At 35.9% G+C, this 27,380-nt stretch overlaps 1 protein-coding gene across 1 annotated transcript in view; it reads right to left on the minus strand.

The window, feature by feature from the left end:
- Nucleotides 1-209: 209 nt before the first annotated feature.
- Nucleotides 210-27,380, minus strand: part of postna (periostin, osteoblast specific factor a) — a 29,047-nt gene continuing 1,876 nt past the window's right edge. Inside the window, exons 2-26 of the mRNA XM_073829173.1 lie at nt 27,278-27,376; nt 21,216-21,280; nt 20,616-20,773; nt 20,253-20,417; nt 20,010-20,156; nt 18,596-18,737; nt 15,847-16,059; nt 15,164-15,298; nt 14,241-14,389; nt 13,867-14,003; nt 13,611-13,741; nt 13,392-13,522; nt 10,794-10,896; nt 10,531-10,598; nt 10,369-10,414; nt 10,211-10,243; nt 6,414-6,905; nt 5,086-5,151; nt 4,704-4,796; nt 3,311-3,370; nt 3,164-3,223; nt 3,024-3,083; nt 1,197-1,283; nt 1,065-1,106; nt 210-825 (exon numbers count right to left, since the gene is read on the minus strand). Of these exons, the coding sequence (XP_073685274.1) occupies nt 773-825; nt 1,065-1,106; nt 1,197-1,283; nt 3,024-3,083; nt 3,164-3,223; nt 3,311-3,370; nt 4,704-4,796; nt 5,086-5,151; nt 6,414-6,905; nt 10,211-10,243; nt 10,369-10,414; nt 10,531-10,598; nt 10,794-10,896; nt 13,392-13,522; nt 13,611-13,741; nt 13,867-14,003; nt 14,241-14,389; nt 15,164-15,298; nt 15,847-16,059; nt 18,596-18,737; nt 20,010-20,156; nt 20,253-20,417; nt 20,616-20,773; nt 21,216-21,280; nt 27,278-27,376 (2,935 nt within the window). The 3' untranslated portion in view covers nt 210-772. The remainder of the gene's footprint in view (nt 826-1,064; nt 1,107-1,196; nt 1,284-3,023; nt 3,084-3,163; nt 3,224-3,310; nt 3,371-4,703; nt 4,797-5,085; nt 5,152-6,413; nt 6,906-10,210; nt 10,244-10,368; nt 10,415-10,530; nt 10,599-10,793; nt 10,897-13,391; nt 13,523-13,610; nt 13,742-13,866; nt 14,004-14,240; nt 14,390-15,163; nt 15,299-15,846; nt 16,060-18,595; nt 18,738-20,009; nt 20,157-20,252; nt 20,418-20,615; nt 20,774-21,215; nt 21,281-27,277; nt 27,377-27,380) is intronic.

Here is a 27,380-nt window from a genome sequence, read left to right on the forward strand (position 1 = left end):
AAGACTATGAATTACTCACTTCAAAAGTGACTTTGTAGTGGATACAAATGGTTGATGATGCCTATTATCATTAATCTCATCATTAGCAGTCACTAGCATCATATTAATGAAGTATATGATGAGAAAGACTGCTAATGATGAGCCTAAAAGTCAGCACAAAATCAAAATAGTTGCACCACAAATTAAAAAAATGAACCGTTGAGTCACAGTTTTTGAAAGCAGAAAATATTTAATTTTTTTAACTCCATTGAGGCTTATTTCACTGTAATGATTTGACTTTCTGCAATTAAAAAATCCTGTCTATGAAAAAAAAAAATGTAGACATGAACAAATTCATAAAAAATGAACAGAAAATGTGAAACAGATGGATAGTTACAAGCTGCATAATTTAAAGTGAACTCAACAGCCAAAGCGTTGCTGATCCTTACAGATAAAAATGCATTCATGTCTCTGAATGCAAGCACCACAAAATATCATGTGCACGACAAGCTCAATAACAAGGCTCATACGGTATATATATTCAAAGAAACAATATAAACAGCTTTAAAAAAACAAACAAAAATGACCAATGTCTCTCTTTATAACCACCACCATTTCAAGTACCCCTTATCTGAGTTGAAGTGGGGTGTGTGCCACACAGATCCAAGATATTACTGCATTGGTTTGTAATGTGTAAACATTCAATGCGGTTTGTAGTAAGTGTATTCGCACTGTTCTACAACCCTGTCTTTCACTTTAACTGGATCTTCAGGTAGAGTTAGCCTCTGTCATCTCACTGTCTGGGTCTGGAATGATGCCTGGCCAGTCTCACTCTTCGTCTTGTTCCTGCATTTTAGTCCACAAACACAAACAGGTCAGGTGCAAAAATAACTGTCCATGCCTTTTTAGTGATAATTCTTCACTGTGCGTCTTTTGTAAATCCTGACAGTTCTATTTTAATGCCAAAAGATGGTTTGTGCTGCTTCAAGCTGTTAGTAAATCCAGCCCTAAGTGTTTTAAATCTTGATTGATACAAAAAATAGTAATAAAATGACTTTCAGATGTTAATGAGCTGAAACACATACCTTGTGGTTGTCTGACGGCAGCTCGTTTTTTAGAACGGCCCTCTGAGGAAAACAATGATTCAATTAAAACCCTGGCCAATAGATCTATTCTCATATTATTCACATTTCACACTGAGTTATGAAAGCACTAACCCTTGATGATTCTGGTGATTTTCTCGGTTTCTGTTTCAAAGAGGTCTGGACTTTCCTTGAAAGATACAATCTTTGAGAAATCAGGTCCTAAAAAATAATAAAATAATAAATAAATACAATTAAACAAATGAAATTCAGCATGTTTGCAAATTACAGTTGAGGTCAAAAGTTTACACCCCTCTTTCAGAATCTGCAAAATGTTAATTATTTGACCAAAATAAGAGGGATCATACAAAATACTGACCTAAATAAGATATTTAAAAAAGGTTTACTTATAGTCCACAAGAGAAAATAGCTGAATTTATAAAAATGACCCAGTTCAAAACATCCACAGGTGTTTTTTTTATTTATTTAGTGATAGTTGTTCATGAATCCCACAAATTCTTTGGTTTTTCAGCATTTTTTTGTATTTGAACCCTTTCCAACAATGACTGTATGATTTTGAGATCCATCTTTTCACACTGAGGACAACTGAGAGACTCATATGCAACTATTACAGAAGGTTCAAACACTCACTGATGCTCCAGAAGGAAAAACGATGCATTAAGAGCAAGGGGGTGAAAACTTTTTGAATATCAAGATCAGTGTAAATGTAACTTATTTTGTCTTCTGGGAAACATGTAACCAGGGTGCGATTTGCCGGGGGGGATGGGGGGATTTCTCCCCCTCTGGTCTATGCATCCTTGCTTCTGATGAATTATTTTTATCCACGGTGGGGATATAACATCCCGTGAAGCCGCTCCTACGTCCCGATCTAAATCAAATTATTTGCGATACATGCTTTAAAGTCGTCTGAATCAAATGATTCGCCATACGCGCTTTGAAGTTGAACGTTCTGAATCAAATGATTCGCGATCCGATTGGAGCGCTTCGAAACAGTGTATCTTTTTGCGACGCAGTGGTTTACTGATTCGGAGTTTCCAAAAAGCTCCGTTGATACTTTGCTCACCTTCGCTATAAAATGTATTCGTTGTTTGAAATTAAATCATTACTATTAATAGGCCTAACTTACGATGTTTTAAATTGTGATCACATAATACAGCTTTCGTCGTGTGACCTGACACTCATTATCTGCTTCTTGCCTAAAAAGAGGGGTATTTAATGCGCGATGTTAACAGATTACAGTTTGGTCAACCTCTGCCTATGGAGAGAGAAAAAAAGTTTTCAAAAGCATCCCCCCTCTGTTTTTTTCACAAATCGCACCCTACATGTAACTATCATCTGTAGCCTCTGAAGGGCAGTACTAAATGAAAAAATATGATATTTAGGCAAAATAAGAAAAATGTACACATCTCCATTCTGTTCAAAAGTTTTCACCCCCCGGCTCTTAATGCATCGTTTTTCCTTCTGAAGCATCAGTGAGAGTTTGATCTTCAGTAATAGTTGTATATGAGTCTCTCAGTTGTCCTTAGTGTGAAAAGAGGGATCTCAAAATCATACAGTCATTGTTGGTAAGGGTTCAAATACACAAAAATGCGGAAAAAACAAAGAATTTGTGGGACCTGAAGAATTTTTCTGAAGAACAGCGGGCAGTTTAAGAGACTCATGAACAACTATCATTAAAAAAAACAACAGTTTTAAGAGTCAAGTGTATGTAAACTTTTTATCGCCTTTTTCATAAATTCATATTATTGTTTTCTCTTGTGGACTATATGTAAACGCCTTTTATGTGAAACATCTTATTCAGGTCAGTACTAAATAAAAAAATAACCCTCTTATTTTGGTAAAATAATTAACATTTTGCAGATTCTGCAAGGTGTATGTAAACTTTCGACTTCAACTTGACTTCAAAATCTGTAGTATGATAAGTTTAAAACCATTTCTTACCTTCAATGATCCGTGGTTCTGCTTGAATTACTTTGGTAACAGTGGTTTCCCCTGATGCACCTTTGAGCAGACAAAAATTATTTTGATTTGGTTTGAATTTAAAACCACATCATATCATTATTTGATGTACTGTGTCTCACCTTCAGTGATCTGAGAGTCTTTCTTAATCACTCTGGTAAAGGTGGTGACCCCTGGTTCAGCTTCAAGCAAAAAGACAAGTCAGTTACACAAACATCTAAGCAAAACTTAACTCACATCATATCATCATTTGATTTATCAGGTCTTACTTTCAACAACCTGGACTCCTGGTTTGACTACTCTAGTTATAGTGGTGATCCCTGGTCCACCTTTGAGAACAAGAAGACATGAGAACAATGGAAGAACAAACCTCTGGGTGAAAGTCAAACCAACCCTGAGCCAATTCAGTGAGTAATAGTCAATAATGAAAGCCTTAATCTTACTTCAGCTGTACTGCTTAAAGATTCTAAAACTGATTCTTTCTTTAAGCTTTATCATAAGTGTGGTCTTGCCAAGAATGAATCAAAACCATACGTTAGGAACTTAAATTAAAAACATCTGGAGCAGAGCCATGTAAGCCATGGGAAAACTAATGGGGCTTTATTCTGTTACGTAACTATAGATTGTAATCTATGGGCATAAAATTGGACAGACAAACGAACATTAAACATTACTAAACAAGGACGAATCTCTGCGTTCACAGCTGCTCTCAATAAAAATGTCAGGCTCTTTAGGAAGCTACAAAAGAGTCTTACAGATCCCTAAACCCTCCAACATCATAAATCAAATTAATGTTTGAATCAATGGCATAAAAAAGAAAACAATACAGGAAAGAACATGATCATTACATATGCCAAGAATTATGGGTAAATGTGTTTGGCAGGAGAGAAAGATATATCTGAAAAATTCGTGCTAAAGGGGAAGGTTTAAGAGCAGTCTCTTGGTTCAAGTATAAATAGCTCAATGAGCTCAATATACACAACCAGTTAAAAGTTATTGAACAGTACGATTTTTTAAGTTTAAAGAAGTCTCTTAGGTTAATCAAGCCTGATCCAAATTACAGCTAAAACAGTCAAATTTAAATATAGCATAAATTTCTTGAACAGCAAATCAGCATATTAGAATGATTTCTGAAGGATTATGTGACACCGAAGACTGGAGTAATGATGCTAAAAATTCAGCATTTAAATTACAGGAATGAATTACATTTTAGAAAACAGTTATTTTAAATAGTAAAAATATTTCAAATTTTTACTGTTTTTGCTGTACTTTGAATCACATAAATGCAGGCTTGGTGAGCAGAAAAGACTTTTCCTGAAAAAAACATTAAAAATCAGTGCTGCTGTTGTTAACTATAACTTTTGAAAATGGTTTTCATTAACTGAAATAAAACTTAAAATAAATAAAGAAGCTAAACTAAAATAGAAAAACACAATGGAACTGCTAAAACTGAAACTAAATTAAAATGAATTTAAATTTAATAAAACTAAAAATACGTTGATATGTAAATAATATCAAAAAATAACACTGAAAAAGGAGTCTACAATGTAGTTAATATCAGATGAAGGGCAACTTTTATCATTTCCGTAACACTGAGGCTTGGATATAGACATTTATTATTAATATATGAACTATAACTCATACAAAACTCTTTGGACCAACCTCCCTGTGTGATCGCATCAGCGATCTGTTGGATATCTTCCTCCTGGAGGATGCGTACGTCACCACTCTGAAATGTCTGTACCTTGGTCATATCTACAACATATGGACACACAAGAATCCTTTTAATGTTTTATCAGACAGAATTACAAAAATTTTTGTTTACAGCCATTCTGAACCAAACTAAACTGTTAAAATATTGGTAACTTGTCTATTGTCTTTTGAGAATAAACTTGAATATGCTGAGTGTCTCTTTTTAATCCAGTTCATATTGCACTAGAATCAGCTTTTAAATGTTTGATAAAAACCAACTGGACATTTTATCCCTTGACGACTTGGACAGAAAATAACTACACAACTAAATAAAGCTGTTAAAATGAATTACCTTCACCCATGATTCTCTTGATTTCTCCCTCAGCATCAAGTTCACCATCAGATGACGCACTGTGAGCTGAGAAAAAAAGGCAAAAACGCAAAAAAGGTTACAATAAACAGTGGTTTGTCATTTTAAACTTTCCTGAAGAAATAGTGTACCAACAATGAAAATCATTCACTCAATAACAGATTCTCTGCAGTGAATGGGTGCCATCAGCATTAGAATTCAAAAAGCTGATAAAAACATCCATCACAATAATCCACAAGTAATCCACACAATTCCAGTCCATCAATTAATGTCTTGTGAAGTGAAAAGTTATTTGTAAGAAATAAATCTATCATATGAAGACGTTTTAACTTTAAACCTTGACTTCTAGCCAAAATACCTTCAGAATACCTACAAAACTTTTTGAATTTGAAGATCAGATTTGAATTTGAACTTATTTTGTCTTCTGGGAAACATCTTCATTCTGTTCAAAAGTTTTCACCCCCTGCCTCTTAATGCTTTGTTTTTCCTTCTGGAGCATCAGTGAGCGTTTGAACCTTCTGTAATAGTTGCATATGAGTCCCTCAGTTGTCCTCAGTGTGAAAAGAGGGATCTCAAAATCATACAGTCATTGTTGGAAAGGGTTCAAATACACAAAAATGCTTAAAAACCAAAGAATTTGTAGGACCTGAAGGACATTTCTGAAGAACAGTGGGCAGTTTAACTTTTCAGGACAGACTAGGGACTCATGAACAACTATCACAAAACAAAACAAAACAAAACAAAACAAAACAAAACAAAACAAAACAAAAAAAACAGCTGTGGATCATTCAGGTAACAACACAGTATTAAGAATCAAGTGTATGTAAACTTTTGAACGGGGTCATTTTTATAAATTCAACTATTATTTTCTCTTGTGGACTATATGTAAACATGTTTTATGTGAAATACTGTTCAGGTCAGTACTAAATAAAAAATAACATGCATTTTGCATGATTCCTCTTATTTTGGCAATTAAGATTTTGCTAATTCTGCAAATGTATGTAAACTTTTGACTTCAAATGTGAATGGTGAATATTTCTGTTTATATTTCTCTCCTGATTAAGACTTTTTCACTGGAAAAAAGCAACATTATAGATAGAGGACTTCGTTTAATGAATTTGTTTCTTACAAACACGCAGCTTTTCACTTCACAAGACATTAACTAATGGACCGGAGTTGTGTGGATTATTTGTCAATTCCTGCAATGATTTTATCATCAGTTTGGACAGCATTCGTTCACTGCAGAGGTTCCATTGGTGAGCAAGTGATGTAATGTCCTACTTCTTCAAATAAATGAAGTTTGGACATACTTTCAATGACCCTTGTGACCTTTGTAACGGACGGCTTCCCTCCAACAACTCGTGTAACTTTAGTGAAGCGTGGATCTCCTTCAACAACTCGTGTAACTTTGGTGACACCTGGATCTCCTTCAACAACTCGTGTAACTTTGGTGATTTCTGGTTGTCCCTCAATCACTCGTGTAACTTTAGTGAAGCGTGGATCTCCTTCAACAACTCGTGTAACTTTGGTGATTTCTGGTTGTCCCTCAATCACTCGTGTAACTTTAGTGAAGCGTGGATCTCCTTCAACAATACGTGTTACTTTGGTGATTTCTGGTTGTCCCTCAATCACTCGTGTAACTTTGCTGATTTCTGGTTGTCCCTCAATCACTCGTGTAACTTTAGTGAAACGTGGATCTCCTTCAACAATTCGTGTCACTTTGGTGATTTCTGGTTGTCCCTCAATCACTCGTGTAACTTTGGTGATGCTTGGTTCTCCGATTACAATCTTGACCTCGGGACCTGAGGGAAAGGTAAAGATTCCCACAGGCGTCATGTTAAAACATACTGGCCAAGACATTTCTGAGAACCTTCTCAGTACTTGTGAAAAACAAATTATTCAGAGACATTTTTCCTTTCTCTTGCTTCCAATGTTTTTGAATTTGTTTGTGCCGTGTCTCCGTGTTGCTCTTATTGATATGATTCACGAGTTGAAAAAGATGAGAATGGGTTTAAGCCAATCATTATTGGTCACTGGCGCTGTCAGAGCTGTTAATGAACACCAGGCCGTTTTTTCTTCTAGACACTGCAAAGGAGGTCACGTTTTGTGCTACTGCTGGATTCATAAAACATAAATTAGTATATTCTGCCAAAGATGAGCTAAGACATAGTGCACATGGAAGAACTGGCTGCGGATCAGGATCGTGAGGTTTTTGATTGCAGGCTCAGCTCAAATGGTACTTTGTGTTTTATGATGGAATTCAAACAGTGTGAACAGACTGTACAGTGGTGGCCAAAATTATTAGAACGCTAGTATTTTTTACCAGTTTTTAAATCAGTTATTTCTATCTTTTGCTGTGGTGTGTCAGTAGGAAATATCAGTTTACATTTCCAAACATTCATTGTGCCATTAATCTTAATAATCCAGTAAGATTTTTGTTTGCACAAGGAGTCTGACAACAGCCATAGATCTGATCTCATCATCATCCAGTCTGTCTGGAATGACATGAAGAAACCGAACAAACTGAGACTAAATCCAGAACAACTGTGGCGTCTCCAAGATGCTTCAAGAAACCTACCTGCAAAGCTACAGTACTGTTAAAGGGATAGTTCACCCAAAAATTCAAATTTGATGTTTATCTGCTTACCCCCAGGACATCCACAATGTAGGTGACTTTGTTTCCTCAGAAGAACACAAACGAAGATTTTTAACGAAAACCGGTGCAGTATGCCAGCCAAATAATGGAAGTGGATGGGCACCAGACCTTTAAAAGTAAACAAAAACATGCACAGACAAATCCAAATTACACCCTGCGACTCGTGGCGATACATTGATGTCCTAAGACACGAAACGATAGTTTTTTGCGAGAAACTGAACAGTATTTATATCATTTTTTACCTTTGATACACAGCCACGTCCATTTGTCCTGAGCACGAGTTTAGCATCCGGCTCGTTACATGTGAACGCGCTCTGGCGTAGAATACGCAAACGCCGTAAGGGGAAATCAGTGAAAAGTCCCAGATGAGTTTGCGCAAGCAAAAAAATGATATAAATACTGTTCAGTTTCTCGCAAAAAACGATCGTTTCGTGTCTTAGGACATCAATGTATCGTCACGAGTCGCAGGGTGTAATTTGGATTTGTCTGTGCATGTTTTTGTTTACTTTTAAAGGTTTGGTGCCCATCCACTGCCATTATATGGCTGACAGACTGCACCGGTTTTCCTTAAAAATCTTCACCTACATCTTGGATGCCCTGGGGGTAAGCAGATAAACATCAAATTTTCATTTTTGGGTGAACTATCCCTTTAAAAGATTTAGGCACTTGTGGGAAAATGCTGTAAAATGAGGATGCTGTCAAAAATAATGTCATAAATAGACTTTCTTTATCAGTTAACTTCTATTAACTAAATTAAATCAACATTTGGTGTTGTGTTTAAAGCAGCTTCTTGAAGCATCTTGGAGATGTTGCCACAGTTCTTCTGTGTTCTTCTCTGTGTGGAGTCCTGGCTGTTGTCAGACTCCTTGTGCAAACAAAAATCTCACTGGATTGTTACAATTAATGGCAAAAAACCTGATCATTTCCAGCTGACACACTATGGCAAAAGACAGACATAACTGACTTAAAACCATTTTAAGTTGGTGAAAATACTAGAGTTTAGAAAAAATTTTGGCCACTACTGTCTATAAGAAACAACTGTACAAAATAAAATATATTACAGACAATAGAAGTTGAATCATTTTTGTTTAGTTCATAGGTGCTGATAATGCTAATAATTAAAAGAGTTGTGCTGCTTTTTTTGTTGCATTCTTTGATATAGACATAAAGTTCAAAAGAGCAGCATTTATCTGAAAGTAATCTTTTCTAACATTATTAATGTACCCGTACCAGTCTGAATATAAAAACTTATTGTAGGTGTACCATAATGATTCAGAATAAGCCAAAAACACTTTAAGTTATGGACTGCAGCTTTAAGTGTGCATTTCTTTAAAAAAAAAAACAGTTGTCAAACTTTCCAATGGTTATTTTGACATTATTTATAATGAATTCATTCTATTCTGTTTGGTTTTAAAGACTGATTAGAACCATTGTGACACACACAAAACAGTAAATGAATGACACATGCTAATGTTACATTGTAACATTGACTTCAATTCAGCCGTACAAAGACTCTAAATGATTTGATTTTTATTAGTCCCATCTGTGTTTCATTTATAACTAACTTTGTCATTAAAAAGATCTTTCATGGAAAAAGTCTATCATTTACTAATAAATAAGAGTCCCGCTATGGGATTGGATCACTTACAGTGCACCCTTGCAGAGCTTCTGGCAATTTCAGATCTAATTTATCAAGACTTGTTTGTAAAGTTATGTGAAAGGCTTTACAAATTTAAATATTTTGTCAGTATATTAATATTCTATATTTCAGCCCCAGTTTTAAAGTATTGGATGAAGCAATGTTAGCACTTTAAACTTGTGGGACTTTAATTTTTTCAAGATGAAAGGTAGCCAGTGAATGCCTCCTACTGTAGATTGAGATCCAAAGCTTTGCATTAAGTCGTAACTCTCAAAATCACTGCCATTACCTAAGCTTTAATCAGTTTTTACTTTCTCAAATAAGCCAAGTTTCCAATAACAGCAATTTACATAAATTCCTTTTCAATTTTATCATCCTGAACTTTAACATTCACTTCTACCCAACAGGTAGGTCTCCAGCCATGGTCTGAGGCAAAATCCTCTCCCTCTTTGTCTCTAATGGGTCTTTATCTGCTGTATCTGTCAGGCGACTGCCAGAGGAGATGCCAGTGCTGCTTCCAGCCAGCAGAATAACTTGTACTCACTCTCCTCTGGGGCTCTATGAAGAATCAGTTTCCTTGAGTTGCAGCTGAGGCAAAGTTCAGGCTTGTTGTTGTATTGGATAATGATTGCATAAATACATAATTTTACATAAAAGTGCTTTTGGGAATAATCGGCTGGCAGAGAAGGGCTTGCCTGAGGAGCTCAGTCTCGCAAATAAACTGAATAAACACTTATGGATTTAAAAACAATGGGGAAGGTGAATGAGGTCTAAAAGAAAATAAAAGATAAAGTGATGCAATAATGTATTACCTTTCTCAACGACATGTGTGGTTATAGTCCTCTCTGCAAGGTACACAATATTCATTAATGAAAAGCATGTCAAATGTAATCCATATGCCGTTGATGATGTTATTATGTCATGGGGAACATAAAAAAATAAAATAAAAGAGGGATGAAACTGAACTTACTGATGAATGTAAGTGGAATCTCACGGTAGGTGTATCCAGATACAAACTAAACACAAACCAAACCAAAAACAAAATAGAACTTACTCATAAAACTGTGTGTGTTTGATGGATTTGTTATATAATGAATGTCAGCGCTCACATATAATGTGTGTCGTGCTGTACCTTCAGCTGCATGTATTTGATGAGTCTCTTCAGCAAAATCAATATGTCTTCACGGCCAACTGGCAGATCTGTGAAATGCAGTAAAATTCTTTATTAAGCTCTAGGGACTGTGTCTTATGGCTCAGGAATTGTACAGTTATATAAGAGTGGAAAAACCAGGTACATTGAGGATGAAGACAACCTATACATATGGAGTCCCTCCAAAATATGACATTGTATACATATATCCATATACAGCACATTCATCGCTGTTGATAATTCACCTTGAGGATATAATATGGTCTTCACTACATGGACCACTCCATTGGATGCCATGAGATCAATATCTGGAACCTCCACTGAGTTTACATTGATGGAGTTGTTAACCTGAGAATAAGAGAATAAGTGTTAATCATACATGACTTTTTTAACAGTAAACTACCAGTAATTAAATTAATAAGGGAAGTTATATACACATTAAAAAAATAAAACAGTATATAAATCCATAAAACAATATTCTTACATAAATATACAATACATATTAGGGTCAGAAGGTAACTTTTTCATTAAGGAACAATATTTGCCCCCTAGAATTGATTTCCGGGGGCTTTTTATCATTTGTATGGGCAATTTTTATAATCACCTTATTATAATAACCATATTATGTTGTCTTTAATGTCAAATACTTCAATTTCTCAAATTACTTTAATCAATATTTTAAACTAGACTGTTTGAAATTGTATCTAAATTATTCATGTAAAAAACAGGAGCTCATAGGGCTGCAATATTATGAAAAAAATCCTTATTTTAGATTATTGCTCTTTATATTGTAATAATGGTTATTAATATCGATATAGAAAACAATATAAAACGTTTTAGTTTCATTTTGGGAACGTCACATTCTGGGATCAAAGACAAACATGTCGGTCCATTATGTTAGCTGAGTCTAGCACAAGTTATGCAAAAACTCTTATTATAATCATTGAAGCTACTAAATTCATCTTTTACTTACATCGCATCTGCACCAGCGTTGTTTATGATGAGGGAATTCGGCGTTTCAGTGCTGACTAATCTAAGCGCCTCTGATTGGCGCGTTTTCTGCGCTGAGTAATCTACGCGCCTTTGATTGGCCAATGCATTCCTAAATTCAACAGAAACGCGTTTGATCGGTTATAAGGCTCAACGCTGCACAAAACAGCGCATAAAAACAATCTAATGCAATGTGAGCGAATATACATGTAATTTCATTCATTTTCACATTTAATTTTAAACACGACAGCCGTAGTACATTGTTTAATTGTGCAGGTGCATTTTTTGCCCCTTTGTCTTGAATGTATGGGTCATTTTTGCCACAATATACATAGCCTGTTATATACCCTTATTAAAATTAACCATGGTTTACCACAGATAAAACCAAAAAAACATGGTTACTATAGTTAAACCACGGTAACCACAAATTAACCATTGTTTTGCTACACTAAACACAGTTCAACCATGGTATTTGCAGTAAAACTGTGATTATACAAATATATCAATATGCCAAACCATGGTTACTAAAACGTACTATAATAAAACCATGGTTTAATTTCATAAGGGTATACACCCTGCTATAAAAACCAGCTTTCAAAAAACAGTTTTCACCAGATTCAACTTAAAAACCTGAACTTAAAAAGTTCAGCAGCTGCCTTAACATTTTAAGTTAAATCAGCTTAAAACTACAAGTTACTTTAACTTATTACAATAAAAAGTTGTTTTAACTTGTGAGTTGAAATGACTTATGTTGATTTAACTTAAAATTTTAAGGCAGCTGCTAAACTAAAAGTTTTTAAGTTGAAACTGGTGAAAACGTTTTACAGTGTAGTCAGCTGGTCAGCAGGCTGGTTTTAGAGAGGTTTTGGCCACTTTCTCCCAGCCTGACCAGCCTGGCCAGGCTGGGAGACCAGCTAAAACCAGCTACTTCCAGCTTAAACCAGCTAAGACCAGCCAAACAGCCTAGGCTGTTTTCAGCTGTTTTTTTTTTTTTTCAGCAGGGCATACATAAAACGTACATACAAATAATGAATAAAATAAAAAGTGAGTGGGATGATCTTATAAAACCCTTTGTAACAAGACAAATACAACAGCTGGACATTTTATTAAGAGTTTGCTTCCTAGTTTTAGCTCTGTCTATGAGACATCTGTGTATAAAGTGAATTTACATTTCCAGTGCTGATCTGTTTTCAGCAAAGGAAGTGTCTGAACATTAGGAGACTTATTGTTCTAGCTTTTAGAGGGAGTTACGGGTGGAGGCGTTTCTGAGATTTGATCTATGTTTAATTTGATTGATGTCTGGAAGTTATGACTGTTACAATGCTCCAAATTGTGTGTGTGCCCTAGACCTTCAGCTATCCACAAACACACAAAGAGAAATGTTCATAGTCCAAATTAGGATAAGACAATGTATGTTTTTATAATCAGTCAGCCTCATACTCAGTGTTAACCTATACTCGCACGTTTCCTTTAAAGGATTTACGTGAATGTTTTGGATTCGGTTCATGGAATTTTTTTTTTTGAGAACAGACACAGGAAACTTGTGCTGCGTCTAATTGCATTGTCTGACGATAACAGCATGTCAGGTCCTTCCTCTCGTGTGCTACCAAAATATTAGTATTGGCTCAAATCTAAAAGTCTCTGTTTTACAGTCTAAGAGTGTGCAAAGGCCTTTATACATTATTCATCTAACTGGAAAAGCTAATTATGGGACATCTCTATCATAATCACTGTTGGAACAAAGCTGATTTTCACTAATTACAGTGCTTAATCAGATAAGGTTGGTTTGTTAGTGCCTAAAAACATGAGCGATAAAAGATCCTATCTTAAAATAACAATTCCAGTGTACTTACAGACAGCACTTGAAGGTTGTTGCCCTGAATGGTCTTGAGAAGATTAGTCACTCCACCCTCCAAGCCTCCATTAATAAAGACGCCATTGCTAAAGTGGTAGAGCAGGATTGCCCTGAGGGCGTTGATGTCGCCTGGATAACAAAACAGTTGTAATGTCACTGTGAGAAAACAGACCAAATAAAAGTTGGACATTATATAAAAAAAGGTCAAAAAGTTTACTTTTCAGAAGCATGATGTCTTCCTCTGTCAGGGTGCCAAAGGCGGCATCGGTAGGAGCAAAAAGTGTGTACATTCCTTCCTGTTTCAGTAGATCTGTGAGTCCAGCACTCTCCACCAGAGACAGGAAGATTCTGGAATAATTCAACCAGTCAATGAGTTATGGCCAGTAAAGTTTTTCTGCAGCATTTTTGTTAACAGTTTACAGTTTAGTTAATAAAATAATATGAATCATATTAAGCCATGATGATAGTCTCACTCGAAGCGTCCGTCTTTCACAAGCAGCTCATAGATGGTTGTGTCAGGTGGCTGAATCAGTGATCGCATGAGATGTAGGACTCCGTTACTGCCTTCTCTGCTGCCTCTGACCATACATGCGTTCTCAATACACACAGCCTAAAACACACACATGAGGAGAATGAAATGATAGTTGTGCCTTAGACACTTTATAGAGTATTAAAAAACAATATAGTTAGACAGGGACAGCTTTAAGGTCTATGAACTTATCTGGAGAAAATAAACAAGAGTATAAAATGTAACTGCCATCATTATAAACATTTAAAAAGTGGTTGTTTTTACTCATGGAGTTTACACAATAATTGTTTGCAGGTCCTGTTTGAGAGTCTTTCTCACCGTGCGATAAATGAAGACTCTGAGCTGTTTTCCTCCCAGGGTCTCGAGCAGCTGGCCATTGTAGAGGTCAGTCAGAGAGACCTTGTATTTCACAATGTGGTTTTCCAGAATAATCTTCAGGAGTCGCTGATCCATGGACATTAGCTCATCTGCATGACAGGTAAAGACATTTCAAGTGACATTTTAACTAGGAAAAAGGAAAATTCTGCCATTAATTACTCACCTTTGTTCATCTTTGGAATACAAATTGAGATATTTTTGACTGGGAAATTTTTGAGATTCGAGAGCTTTCTGACCCTGCACAGACAGCAATGCAACTGACACGTTCGAGGCCCAGAAAGGTGGTAAGGACATCATTAAAATAGTCCATGTGACAACTGTAATTTTATGAGGCTATAAGAATACTTTTTGTGCGCAAAGAAAACAAAAATAACAAATTTATTCATCCATTTTTTCATGCACCGTGTGTCAAAGACTGACACGTTAGAGAAGAAATTGTTGAATAAAGTTTTCCTTGTGCACAAAAAGTATTCTCGTAGGTTGGACCACTGATGTCAACTGGATTATTTTAGAGATGTCCTTACTACCTTTCTTAGCTTTGAACGTAGTAGTACCATTTCTGTCTGTGCAGGGTCAGAAAACTCTTGGATTTCAACACAATTATCTTATTTGTGTTCTGAAGATGATTGAAAATTTTTTTACAAGTTTGAAATGACATAAGGTTGAGTAATTAATGACAGAAATTTTATTTTTGGATGAACTATCCTTGTATTTTTTACATGAAATATTTCTTATAAGTTTGTTCTGTCCTCCTCCAAAAGACAAACAGACAAAAAAAGAAAAACAGACTCCTGGTGAGCACACACAGTTATCTCTGCAGAAACATCCTGTATTATGCTCATAGATTCATGAGGTCAACTCACCAGAGAAGGCTCCATTCAGCGGGGCAAGAAGAGTATATTCAGTTTCGGGCTGCATGGCGGCAGAGAGGCCGAGCTCAGTCACCATGTCACTGAAGACGCTCTGAGATTTGCCTACAAGCTCCATGACCTGTTTGGCTGCAAGACAAGATACACAGGTGAGCTGTCCCTTTAGGATAAAATGAGTTCACTTCCATAACACAAATTTACAAATAATGAACTCACCCCCTTGTCATCCATGATGTTTATGTCTTTCTTTCTTTGTCGTAAAAAAATTATTTCTATTTAATGGATATGCATGGTTCCCCCGAGTTTGAACTTCCAAAATGCAGTTTAAATGCAGATTCAAAGGTTAAAAAGTATATAAATTCAATTTTTTTAGTAGAAAATAACCAATCATTTCGCTAGATAAGACCCTTCTTCTTCAGCTGGAATCTTTCAGTGCCATTTGAAGCCGCATTTAAACTGCATTTTGGACGTTCAAACTCAGGGGCACCATAGATATCCATTATATGGAGAGAAATCCTGAAATGTTTTCCTCAAAAAACATACTTTCTTTACAACTGAAGAAAGAAAGACATATCCATCTTGGATGACAAGGGGTACAGTATCTGAAAATTTTTGTTCTGAAAGTGAACTACTCCTTTAAGTCAGGCTTCACCCAGTGGGCAGGTACAGGGTCTCACCTGAGTCAGGCATGAGCACCTGGTCGATCAGATGAATGACCCCATTGCTGGTGACAATGTCCTTCTTCAGCACCATCTTGATACCATTGACTGTAAGGCTCTCACCATCACATCCAATCTCAATATTACTGCCTTCAAGAGTCCCATAAATGGAGCCTGACATAATGGCCTCAGAGCACTGCACCGTGCTCAGGAGGTGGTACTTCAAAAGAGCTTGAAAAATAAACAGGAAAAGAGAGATGGAGAAAGGTTAAGTGACAGATTGTAAGATAAACAAAGCAGTGACCTAAACTGTAAGCATCAAGCTATTGACCACTCAACAATTAAAAACACAGAAGCTCATGATGTCCAATGGGACACCCGCCCAGTTCTTCCTGTGCGGAGGCAATGTGGTGGAGAGCTGAGACTCTTACATCAACTGTGATATCACTTTTCCAGCAGCTGAGCTTATTTACGCCAATTTCCTGCATCTGTTTAAGCTGTAAATGTATGTGCTTTCTGGCAAAAATTAAATGCTTCGCCAAACCAAAATAAAAATCAAAACCACCTGGTCCTATTCATCTACACTTCCACACTTTATCGCATGGGCTATTGGGTAACAGTCAGCTGTTGAGCCCACATTAATGCACAATGGTACATTGAAAGTGGCCACAAAGGAACAAATAGTACACTTTGGGGAAGTGGTTATCAGTCAGGGAGTCAGAAACCACTAGATGGCCTTTAGCACACTTCCACGTAATAGTTAAAGGGATATTTCATCCAAAAATAAAAATTCAGTCATTGATTACTCACCCTCATGTTGTTCCAAACCCAGATTTTCGTTCATCTTCGGAACACAAATTAAGATATTTTTGATGAAATCCGGGAGCTTTCTGACCCTGCATAGAAAGCAATGCAAATGACACGTTCAAGGCCCTGAAAGTAGTAAGAACATTGATAAAATTGTCCATGTGACATCAGTGAATAAAGTTGCTATTTTTGTTTTCTTTGTGCACAAAATTATTTTAGTAGCATTTCGGTTGAAACAGTGATGTCACATGGACAGTTTTAACAATGTCCTTACTACCTTTCTGGGCCTTGAACGTGTTAATTGCATTGCTGTCTATGCAGGGTCAGAAAGCTCTCGGATTTCATCAAAAATATCTTAATTTGATTTCAAAGATGAACAAAGGTCTTACGGGTTTGGAACAACATGAGGAAGAGTATTTAATGACAGAATTTTCATTTTGGATGGACTATCCCTTTAAAAAGCAGTTAAAATGTTGCTAAAAAGCCGTGAAAAAGTCACAGAAATTAATACAATTTTAGCCATTTCTATAATGAATATATAATTTTCTAGTTATGTCAAGCTTTAAGGTATTTTATTGGAAGTGCTGTGAAATTGCTATTTGTGAGTACAAAAAACCTTCTCTATAATCACAAATGTAAGGAGTGTGAACCCTAAGGAACATTTCTTGAAACGTTTCTTAAAACTTCTGTTATTCTTTTAATTATTAAAATATTGCAACATAGTGACCATCATGTACTGTAAACGTGAACAAAGTCCATGAGGCCGCAGGTCCACATCAAGTGAAAGGACCAAAGGTCCTGTAAGAGCCAAAAGTGATGTAATGCTGACATTATGCATCTGTGTAGCCTTTTCTTCCAGCCTAAAATAAGGCATGCTGAAAAATCAAATTTAACTAGACAAAATACACAAGAAAATCTATTTTTTCAATGTGCCGTAGGCCTTTAAACCAGAACCCTGATGCCTAATCTGCTGTAATGATTTTTGATTTTACTCACAGCATTTACATCAGTAGGGTCTTGAGATAATTGGTCTCAGAAGAACTGAATATTTACTTTAAGTTAGTCTTTGCTTTTGAATATAAGTTTCCCAAGTGTTTTTAATGCCTTTCCTAAGGATAATCTCAGTCATCTAAAAGGTCATGCAGATTAGATTTGCAGTGAGACCTTCTGCACTTTATCATGCCTGTTACAATACTTAACAATTGTCTGACCACAAAATACTCCATCTGTTTTACCAGAATCAGATGAGGTATTATTCAGCATCTAAGCATTTCCCATCAGGAACCAAGGTCTTGACCAAACTTGGTTCAGGGTCCCTGTGTGGCTGCGGCCAGATCTGCTGTTTGCCCGCCGTCTGAGAATGTGCCACTGCTTGGATAGGACGGTATTTGTGGAGTTTACTTAAAACATGAGGCTGCTAGTCGTTCAAATCTTTGAAGGTGATTATTTCATCCTGTGCATGTTTTCAAAATGTTTCAAAAGTTTGTGGTCGGTCGTTGAATGCTTTTGAATGAAGTCTTTTATGCTAACCACACCAGGGCTGCATTAATCTGATCAGAAATCTTGCAAAGCCCAAACATTTGCACAGAAGTGTAACCGATAAATCCACAGTAATAGTATTGCTGCTACACTACCAGTCAAAAGTTTTGGATTAGTAAGGTTTTTAATGTTTGTTTTTTTTTCTTCTGCTAAAAATTCAGCTTTGAAATCACTGGAATAAATTACATTTTAAAACAAAAATAGAAAACAGTACAAATATTTAAAAATTGTACTGTAATTTTCTCTAATTTGGATCAAAACAATGCAGGGTTGGTGAGCAGAAGAGACTTCTTTAAAACATTAAATATCTTACTGTTCAAAAACTTTTGACTGGTGGTGTATCAAGACTCCATCCACCTCAACACGAATCCTTTCCTTTATACTGTCTAAATGATGTTCTGTGGTTGTGGTTTATGTTTACCTTGAAGCACAACTGTGTCACTCATAAGTCTCTCCATGACATCACTGTCTATTTTTTCAAAGGCATCATTGGTTGGAGCAAAAAGTGTGTAGTGTCCAGGCTCTCCCAGTTGATCCTGGAGACCTGATCTCAAAGCAATTGTCTATAAACGACATAACAAACATAACATTCTGAGAAATCATATTCATCATTTCATCTGTGATGGTTCCTATCAAAGGTTTAGTAAGCTTACAAAGAGTTTTGGTCATACAGTTGAGGTCAAACATTTATCATACACCTTGCAGAATCTGCAAAATGTTAGTTTTTTTCCAAAATAAGAGGGATCATATAAAATGCATGCTATTTTTTTCATTTAGTACAGACCTAGATAAGATATTTCACATAAAAGACATTTACATACAGTCCACAAGAGAAAACAACAGTTGAATTTATAAAAATGACCCTGTTCAAAAGTTTACATACATTTGATTCTTAATACTGTGTTGTTACCTGAATGATCAACAGCTTTTTGTTTAGTGATAGTTGTTCATAAGTCTCTTGTTTGTCCTGAACAGTTAAACAGCCCGCTGTTCTTCAGAAAAGTCCTTCAGGTCCCACAAATTCTTTGGTTTTTCAGCATTTTTGTGAATTTGAACTTTTTCCAACAATGACTGTATGATTTTGAGATCCATTTTTTCACAGTGAGGACAACTGAGAGACTAATATGCAACTATTAAGGTTCAAACGGTTACTGATGCTTCAGAAGGAAACACAATGCATTGAGAGCCGGGGGGGGGGGAAACTTTTGGAATTTGAAGATTAGGATAAATTTAACTTATTTTGTCTTCTAGGGAGTATCTTCAAGTATCTTCTGTTGCTTCTAAAAGGGAAGTGCTAAATTAAAAAATAAGATGTTAAGGCAAATTCTGTTCGAAATTTTACATCCTTGGCTCTTAATGCAACGCATTTCCTTCTGGAGCATCAGTGAGCGTTTGAACCTTCTGTAATAGTTGCATACGAGTCCCTCAGTTGTCCTTAATGTGAAAAGATGGATCTCAAAAACATAACGTCATTGTTGGAAAGGGTTTAAATACACAAATTTGTGGGACAAACAAGGGACTCATGAACAACTACCACTAAACAAATAAAAACACAGCTGTGGAACATTTAGGTAACAACACAGTATTAAGAATCAAGTGTGTGTAAACTTTTGAACGGGGTAATTAATTTTTTTTTTAAACTATTATTTTCTCTTGTGGAATATTATGGAAATGTTTTTTATGTAAAGTACCTTTTTCAGGTCAGTACTAAATAAAAAATAACAGGCATTTGTCTGATCCCTCTTATTTTGTTAAAATAATTAACATTTTGCAGATCGCAGACTTTTGACCTCAACTGTATTTGTTTTTAAAACCATGGGTATAATAACACATACACTAAGTGAAGCCAGTTCATCGTTGGTTTCGATCACATCCTTGATCGTTTTGCTTACGACGCTGATGACCCGATCAATAACATGCACAACTCCATTAGTGGCAACCTGGTTGCCATGAATGATCCTGGCACAGTTCACAGTGACAACCTGCAAAATTTTTTGAAGATGAGTTTAGTGACTTTAAAACTGTAGTTAGGGGATATCCAAAAATGATGGAAAATATGAAAGAAAAAAGAAACATACTCCATTTGAGTAGTGATTGATATAGAGGCCTTGTTTGTTATACATGGACTCTAGAGTCATGTCATTCTTCAGGTCCTTGGTGAGTAGACGTTTGTTGACCATGTGATAGTGGAGTGTGTTGTAAAGCTCAGTGTTTCCACTGCGGACCAAGGGAGCTTTCGATGCCTGGAAATAGAAAAACAATGCTAAAAAGCTTTGTACTGGGGAAAAAAAGACAGCATGATGGCATAAATTGATTTCTTTTTAATAAGTTCCATTCAGTGCTTCACTTATTAAAAACACGCACATTTGATCACCAATTTAAAATAGCATGCAAATACTGTGCTCAAATGAAGTATAGCGTGGCAGGGAATTTTGACTCACAGGATCTAACTCTTCCCAGGCGTCGTCACTGGGCGCAAACATTGTGTAAGACCCTGCTCCCTTGAGTTCTTCCCTCAGTTTGGATTGATCTGAGTATTGCTGGGTGATCTTGGCATTCACCAGGTCCAGGGTGCCATAAACAGTGTCAATAGGAGCCACTGGGTGGTGAAGCAAAATTTAAAGCAAATAAACAAGAGTCACATGCACAGTTTAGATTCAGTATTGAGTTACAATACAGCACATACATTTCACATGATGTGAGCCTTGAGTTCTCGGTCAAGACTAGCTGTGGCTCATTAACTTTGTGTATAAGTACCAGTATCCAGCTGGATCTGGATTTTGTTTAGAGAACAAAAGCTAACGTTCTCCTCCACTGAATGTACAGCCAATGAATAACCTGACATTTAATCTTAGCAAGACCTTAAACTGAAGTCAAACGTGTGATAATTGCTGGTGCTTAACAAGTTAACAATAAAAATAACCATATGTGTTAACCTTCGTCCTTCAACATGTGCGCTACAGACATGATGACACCTCAAATCGTGCTGCTTGGTAAAATACTATGTGATATTTCTATTGATGTAATGAATGAATACTGACCTGCAGGGCACCCACGCTTCCCTTCTAACTTCATGTAACCCGGGCAGCACTCATATAAGACCATCCTGGATAGAAATAGTCAAAATATTAAAACTATATCAGTATTTCGTATTCAAATGATGTTGCTGAGATGACAACTGTCTTTGGCAGCTATAGAATTTAAATATTTTATTCCTACCAAATTTGTTCCATTGATATAAAGTGGAAGGAACTGACATTCTGTTCAAATCAAAGCCAGAAAACGTGACAAATTATTTAAGCATGTCTTGTTCATTTTTAAATGTATTCAGATGTGTCTTTTTTATATAAAAACATGTTTGTTCAACCATCTGGACTTTTATCTGGATTTGTTGTTCATTTAGTGTTTTTTTTTAAACTGAATTGTCTGAAACTGCTGGAATCAATATGTCTACAAATAATTTAAATGAGATGTAAATGTGTAAAAAACAGTTGCATAATCCACCATCATTATCTATAAAAGGGACAGTTAAAGCTCATCACTGCTCGGGTCTTTAACCCAAAAAATGAAAATTACCACATTATTTACTCCCCTTTAAACCATTATAGGTGTATATGACTTTCTTCTTTCAGACGAATATAATCAGAGTTATATTAAAAAATGACTTGGCTCTTCCAAGCTTTATAATGGCAGTGAATGGGTTTCTAGATTTTGAAGCCCAAAAAAGTACATTCATCCATCATAAAAAGTACTTCAAATAGCTCCGGGGGGGGGGGGGGGGGGGGGCATTTGTGTAGGAAAAATATCTATATTTGAAACTTTATAAACCGTAATCTCTAACTTCTGCTAGAGAGAGATCCGGCAGAGAGAAAAACAAAACACCAGTCACAAATTAAAAGTACAAAATGAGGATTTGTAAAGAAAAATGTTGGAGAATTTCGATATAAGCCAGGAGAAGACTGAGTGTTTTCACCAGAGCTTCCACTATGCCTACATCCTTCGTCATCTGCTGGAACGCCATTCTCTCGGAAACGTGCGTACGAAAGTTAGCAATTTATAAAGTTTTAAATATGGATATTTTTCTTACACAAACACATTGCTTCACTTCAGGAGGTCTTTGTGGAGCTCTGTGGTGTACTTTTTTAATGGATAGATGCACTTTTTTGGGCTTCTAAATCTCAACAGCCATTCACTGCCATTATTAAGCTTGGAAGGGCCAGGACATTTTTAAATATAACTGTACTCATCTGAAAAAAGAAAGTCATATACACCTAGGATGGCTTGAGGGTTAGTAAACCATAGGGTAATTTTCATTTTTGGGTGAAGTATCCCTTTAAGACTTATGAATGAATTAAAAATACACTAAAAGACCATCTATGTACAAGTGATGGAAATAACGGCGTTATAAATAAATGAAGTTACTAACGGCATTATTTTTTTCAGTAACGAGTAATCAAACTGTTTCTCCCGTTACAGCGCTGTTACCATTACTGACAATAAAATGCACCGTTACTATACTTTTCATGTTGCGTTCTTCTGAGGTAAATTCTGGCTTATTCTTCTCGGTGTGTCTTCTTCCAGAAATGAAAAGTAGCCAAGATGAACTTGATAAATGTTCACGCTTGTTTACGGAGGTGATGTGGGCGTTCACCTACATGTCTGCGCGTCTCACTAGTGCTACTGTGGGATGTTTTTCATGTCCACGAGTTGAAGCGACCCCAATAATGTGATATTTAGCCCCTGGAAGGTGTCTCTCACATTGTCCCAGCAACATTAAAATAGTGTAGATTAGTGTACAATGTTTTATTCATTTACCATATTTAATATTGGGGGCATCCAAGTTATTTAACATATTTCCCTGGTAATTAGTTACTAACTCAGTTATTTGTGAAAAAAAACGATCTACTTTTTTAAATGACAAACTGTACCTGTAAAATTTCTCCTTGGAATGTTGACAGTAAAACTAAACCTCAGGTTCCACAGTGTTACCTCATCGGCAAATCCTCCAAAATTTGACAACATAAGAGGGCAACAAGCCAAACCTGAGCCAGCCCTGACAGAGAAAGCGTACTGTCTGAAACGTGTAAGGTCACTTGCCTCTGGGCTGTTTTGACAGTATGATTGATGTTTATTTTTTCACAGTAAATTCAACTGGTATCTCTATAGTACATCTGGCATGCAGAGGGGGAAATTTGAAGGGTTACAGCTGTTTATTGAACACATCATGAGCGTACAGGTTGATATGTGCTCTCAGAGGAAAATTTTATGGCTCGAAAGGTGGCTCAGGTGGTCTCAGTTACATTTCATGCAAGTATCGACTTAGTTTTAGATGTTTCTTATTAAATTCCTTAGTGAATGTAAAATTTGATACAAATGTGACCATGGACCACAAAATTAGTCTTAAATAGCACGGGTATATATGACCCAAAATACATTGTATGGGTCAATATTATCGATATTATGTCAATATGTTTTTTTTTTCATGCCAAAAATCATTAGGATATTAAGGAAAGATTATGTCCCATGAAGATATTTTATAAATTTCCTACCGTAAATATATCAAAACTTTTGATTAGTAATAGCATTGCTAAAAACTTTATTTGGACAACTTTAAAGGCGATTTTCTGAGTATTTTGATTTTTTTGCACCCTCAGATTCCAGATTTTCAAATGTGTATATTGTCCTATCCTAACAAACCATACATCAATGGAAAGCTTGTTTATTCAGAAGTTTTTTTTACCCTTACGACACACATATTCAGTGAATAAAAAGGTCTATTTTCAAGTACACATTTCTGTTTAAACTAAAAACTCTTGACTTTTGATGCCATGTATTTTGGCAAATCTGCCTCTAAAAGAGATCTCTTCTGAAACTTAAGAGGGGGCATGCAAAGATGTCTCAATGCTGTCTAAAAGAAACAACTGAGATATCAAAAGTGAAATGACATGTACAAACACAACATAATACTTCCGTAATGTGGGGAAAAGCTGGTAAAGAAAACAAAATCCACTTCAAATAAAAATAACTTCTAATTTGTATAAACTATTTAGATTTTATTTACACTTAAATCTAGTTTCAAATGTTTTTAGATGTTTATTAACAGTAAACACACTAATTGGAATGTTGGCCACTGCCCTAAAAGCTGTTCGAATACACTAAAAAAAGAGCAAAGAGGCTTTATAACAGCTGTCTGCAGATGCCGCGCATATAATTCTCCCATGACTAATGCAGTTCCTCACTGGTTTTAGTGAGAGATCTGTGATTTGGAGAATTATCGTGCCATGTAGCCCTGCTGTTTGTCAGACAGCGATATGGTTGGAAGCACGCACCTGACACTGCACAGATTCAATTGGTCTATTTGTCTTTTTTATCATCGTGATAGGGTCTGGAGGCACAGACATTGCAGCTGTGGAGGAGTTTATCCCCTGACACTGAACAATGATCCCAGTGTCAGTGAAGGAAGGAAAAAGGAAAGCCAGCGGGACCCCAGAGAGAGGCCTGACTCAGACTTTCCCCACTGCAGCCAAAGGAGAGACAGCAAGCTGGGCAGCTCCGGACCTACTGCTGCCCAGAGTTTAGTCAGGGGGAACTGGGGGGAGGGGGGGGTCTTTTGTTATTGACCTCCCAGTAGACACATTCAAAATTGCTTTCATATGTTTCCTACAGTGTCCAAAGGGGCTGCAGCCATATATGCTGGAAGAAATCCAGGACAAAAACAACGTCGCAGGTGAGAGAAATGATGACAATTGAGCTGTATCATAAATCTTATAGGAGATTGATTAAAGTTCACAGTAGACTCATTGTAATTGTTTATAACTCTCTATAAGTCTCTCATGAGATGATTAAACTGAACGCAACAGTTATGAAATAATTGAACACTTTAAAAAAAGGAGCTGAGAGTATCTTTTTTGGTCTCTCTCGTTCAAAATCAATGTATTTCACTCTAAAGACTACAGGTATGAAGCAGAATCAACAGTTTTAACACACACACACACACACACACACACACACACACACACACACACACACACACACTTACACTTAAAACCAAATGTATTGAGACCACACCCATACAAACTGTCCTCCACATACAGTGGCCCCAAAAGGTACATCTACCAGTCAAAGGTTTTTGAACAGTAAGATTTTTAATGTTTTAAGTCTCTTCTGCGCACCAAGCCTGCATTTATTTGATCTAAAGTAATATTGTAAAATATAATCATAAAAGATTTCTATTTCAGATAAATGCTCTTCTTCTGAACTTTCTATTCATCAAAGAAACCTGAAAAAAATTTACTCAGCTGTTTTCAACATAATAGCAATAATAATACTTTTAAAGGCAAATCAGCATATTAGAAGGATTTCTGAAGAATCATGTGACACTAAAGACTGGAGTAATGATGCCAAAAATTCAGCATTGAAATCAAAGGAATAAATTACATTTTAAAATATATTCAAATAGAAAACAGTTACTTTAAATAGTAAAAATATTTCACAATTTTTACAATTTAAAGTAACTGAAGCAGAAGAGACTTCTTTAAAAATCTTACTGTTCAAAAACTTTTGACTGAAAGTGTATATCATCTAAAATATATGAATGTATTGCATTAGATAAATTATAAAACATATTTTGTATATACTGTATGAACTGTATAAAATGTATTATAAATTAATATCTATTGTTTTGTATTTGATTTTTTTGCTGCTTAATATCTATGTAGAAACTGCTATACACTACAATTTTGGGGTAAGACAATTAATGAAAAGAAATTACTTTTATTCAGTTAGAAAGCATTAAATTCATCAAGAGTGACATTAATAACATTTATAACATTACAAATTGTTCTATTGTTGTTCAACTTTTGTTCTTTTGAACTTTCGAAAAATGCTGAGAAAATATATCACTGTTTTTTTCTTTTTATAAAAAGAGCAGCAAAAACTGCTTTAAACCTAAATAATAATCTGATTCGTTGTTAATCCTGAGCACCAATAACTGATCACAATCAAAGCAGCATTTTAGAATAACACTGAAGAATTTCTATCACAGGAATAAATTACATTTTAGAATATATATATTTATATAAAAAAACAAACATTTTTTTTAAATTGTAATCATATTTCACAATATTATTCACTTTAGTTTTTATATTATTATTTACACTGTTTATACTGTTTGATCAAATAAATCCAGCCTTGGTGAACATAAGAGACCTCTTTCAAAAAGTATCAGTGTGTGTTTGTGTGGTATTCCCTACATTACGGGGACCAAATGTAGTTTACAAGGATAGTAATACCAGTCAATTCTGACCTTGTGTGGAAAATTTTTGGTCTCATGAGGAAAATTATACAGAATTAATATTTTTGAAAAATGCAGAAAGTTTTGCATGGGTGGTAGGGTAAGTGTACGTACGGAATGTCCCTATAAAACATGGAAACTGAACATATGGATAAAAGATAAAAAAACAGAATGACAGAAAAAAAAAACCTGCACAACCAAACACAGACGTTTCCTGAGGCCAAAGGTTTTCTCTTTTCTTTCACACAGCAGATCTCTGCCAGTGGAAAGGCTGAGTTGAGCCTGAAAAGTTTTGCCTGCCAATTACTAGTCACCAGTCCCATAAGGCCCCCATCACGGTCTCACAGAGCCCAGAAACACGCTTACATCATCTTCTCAGTGAACATGCAGTAAATTAGTGTGGCATTTGTGAAGAAAACAGAGAGAGAGAAGCCACTGAAGCAACAATAAACATGTCAAGTTATATTCAGAGCACATGAGTTGCGGTTTATCTGCCATAAACAAGTACAGTAAGATGACAACCTGTTTCATTCTGTTGCAAGCTGAGAGAAGAGCTCCAAATAGTGTCACATGTTTTTGTTTCAAAAATAATATTGCTCAAGGGAGTATTTATGCTTTGGACCAGCTTGTTTTGGCCAAAGTCCAACTTGTTTTAATACAAAACAAAGAACAAAACTGATCTGTATGGAGAGTACAAAACAGTTTTAGATGCTTCTGCTTCATTCACTTTTTCTTGGGCAAACCCTAATTAGACCTTGAGAACTCAGCTAAAGCAGAGAGGGTGAGAGTGATATGTGATAAATAACTTACGCCTTTTTGCCACAGATGGATTTGTTGTACCAGTTCCTGCACGTGCTGAAGTACTTTTTCTTGGTCCCCATGACCTGCTGTAAAGCGCACACATTGGGCCTGG

This window comes from Garra rufa, chromosome 23, assembly GCF_049309525.1.
Source record: "Garra rufa chromosome 23, GarRuf1.0, whole genome shotgun sequence".
Taxonomy (NCBI): Eukaryota; Metazoa; Chordata; class Actinopteri; order Cypriniformes; family Cyprinidae; genus Garra; species Garra rufa.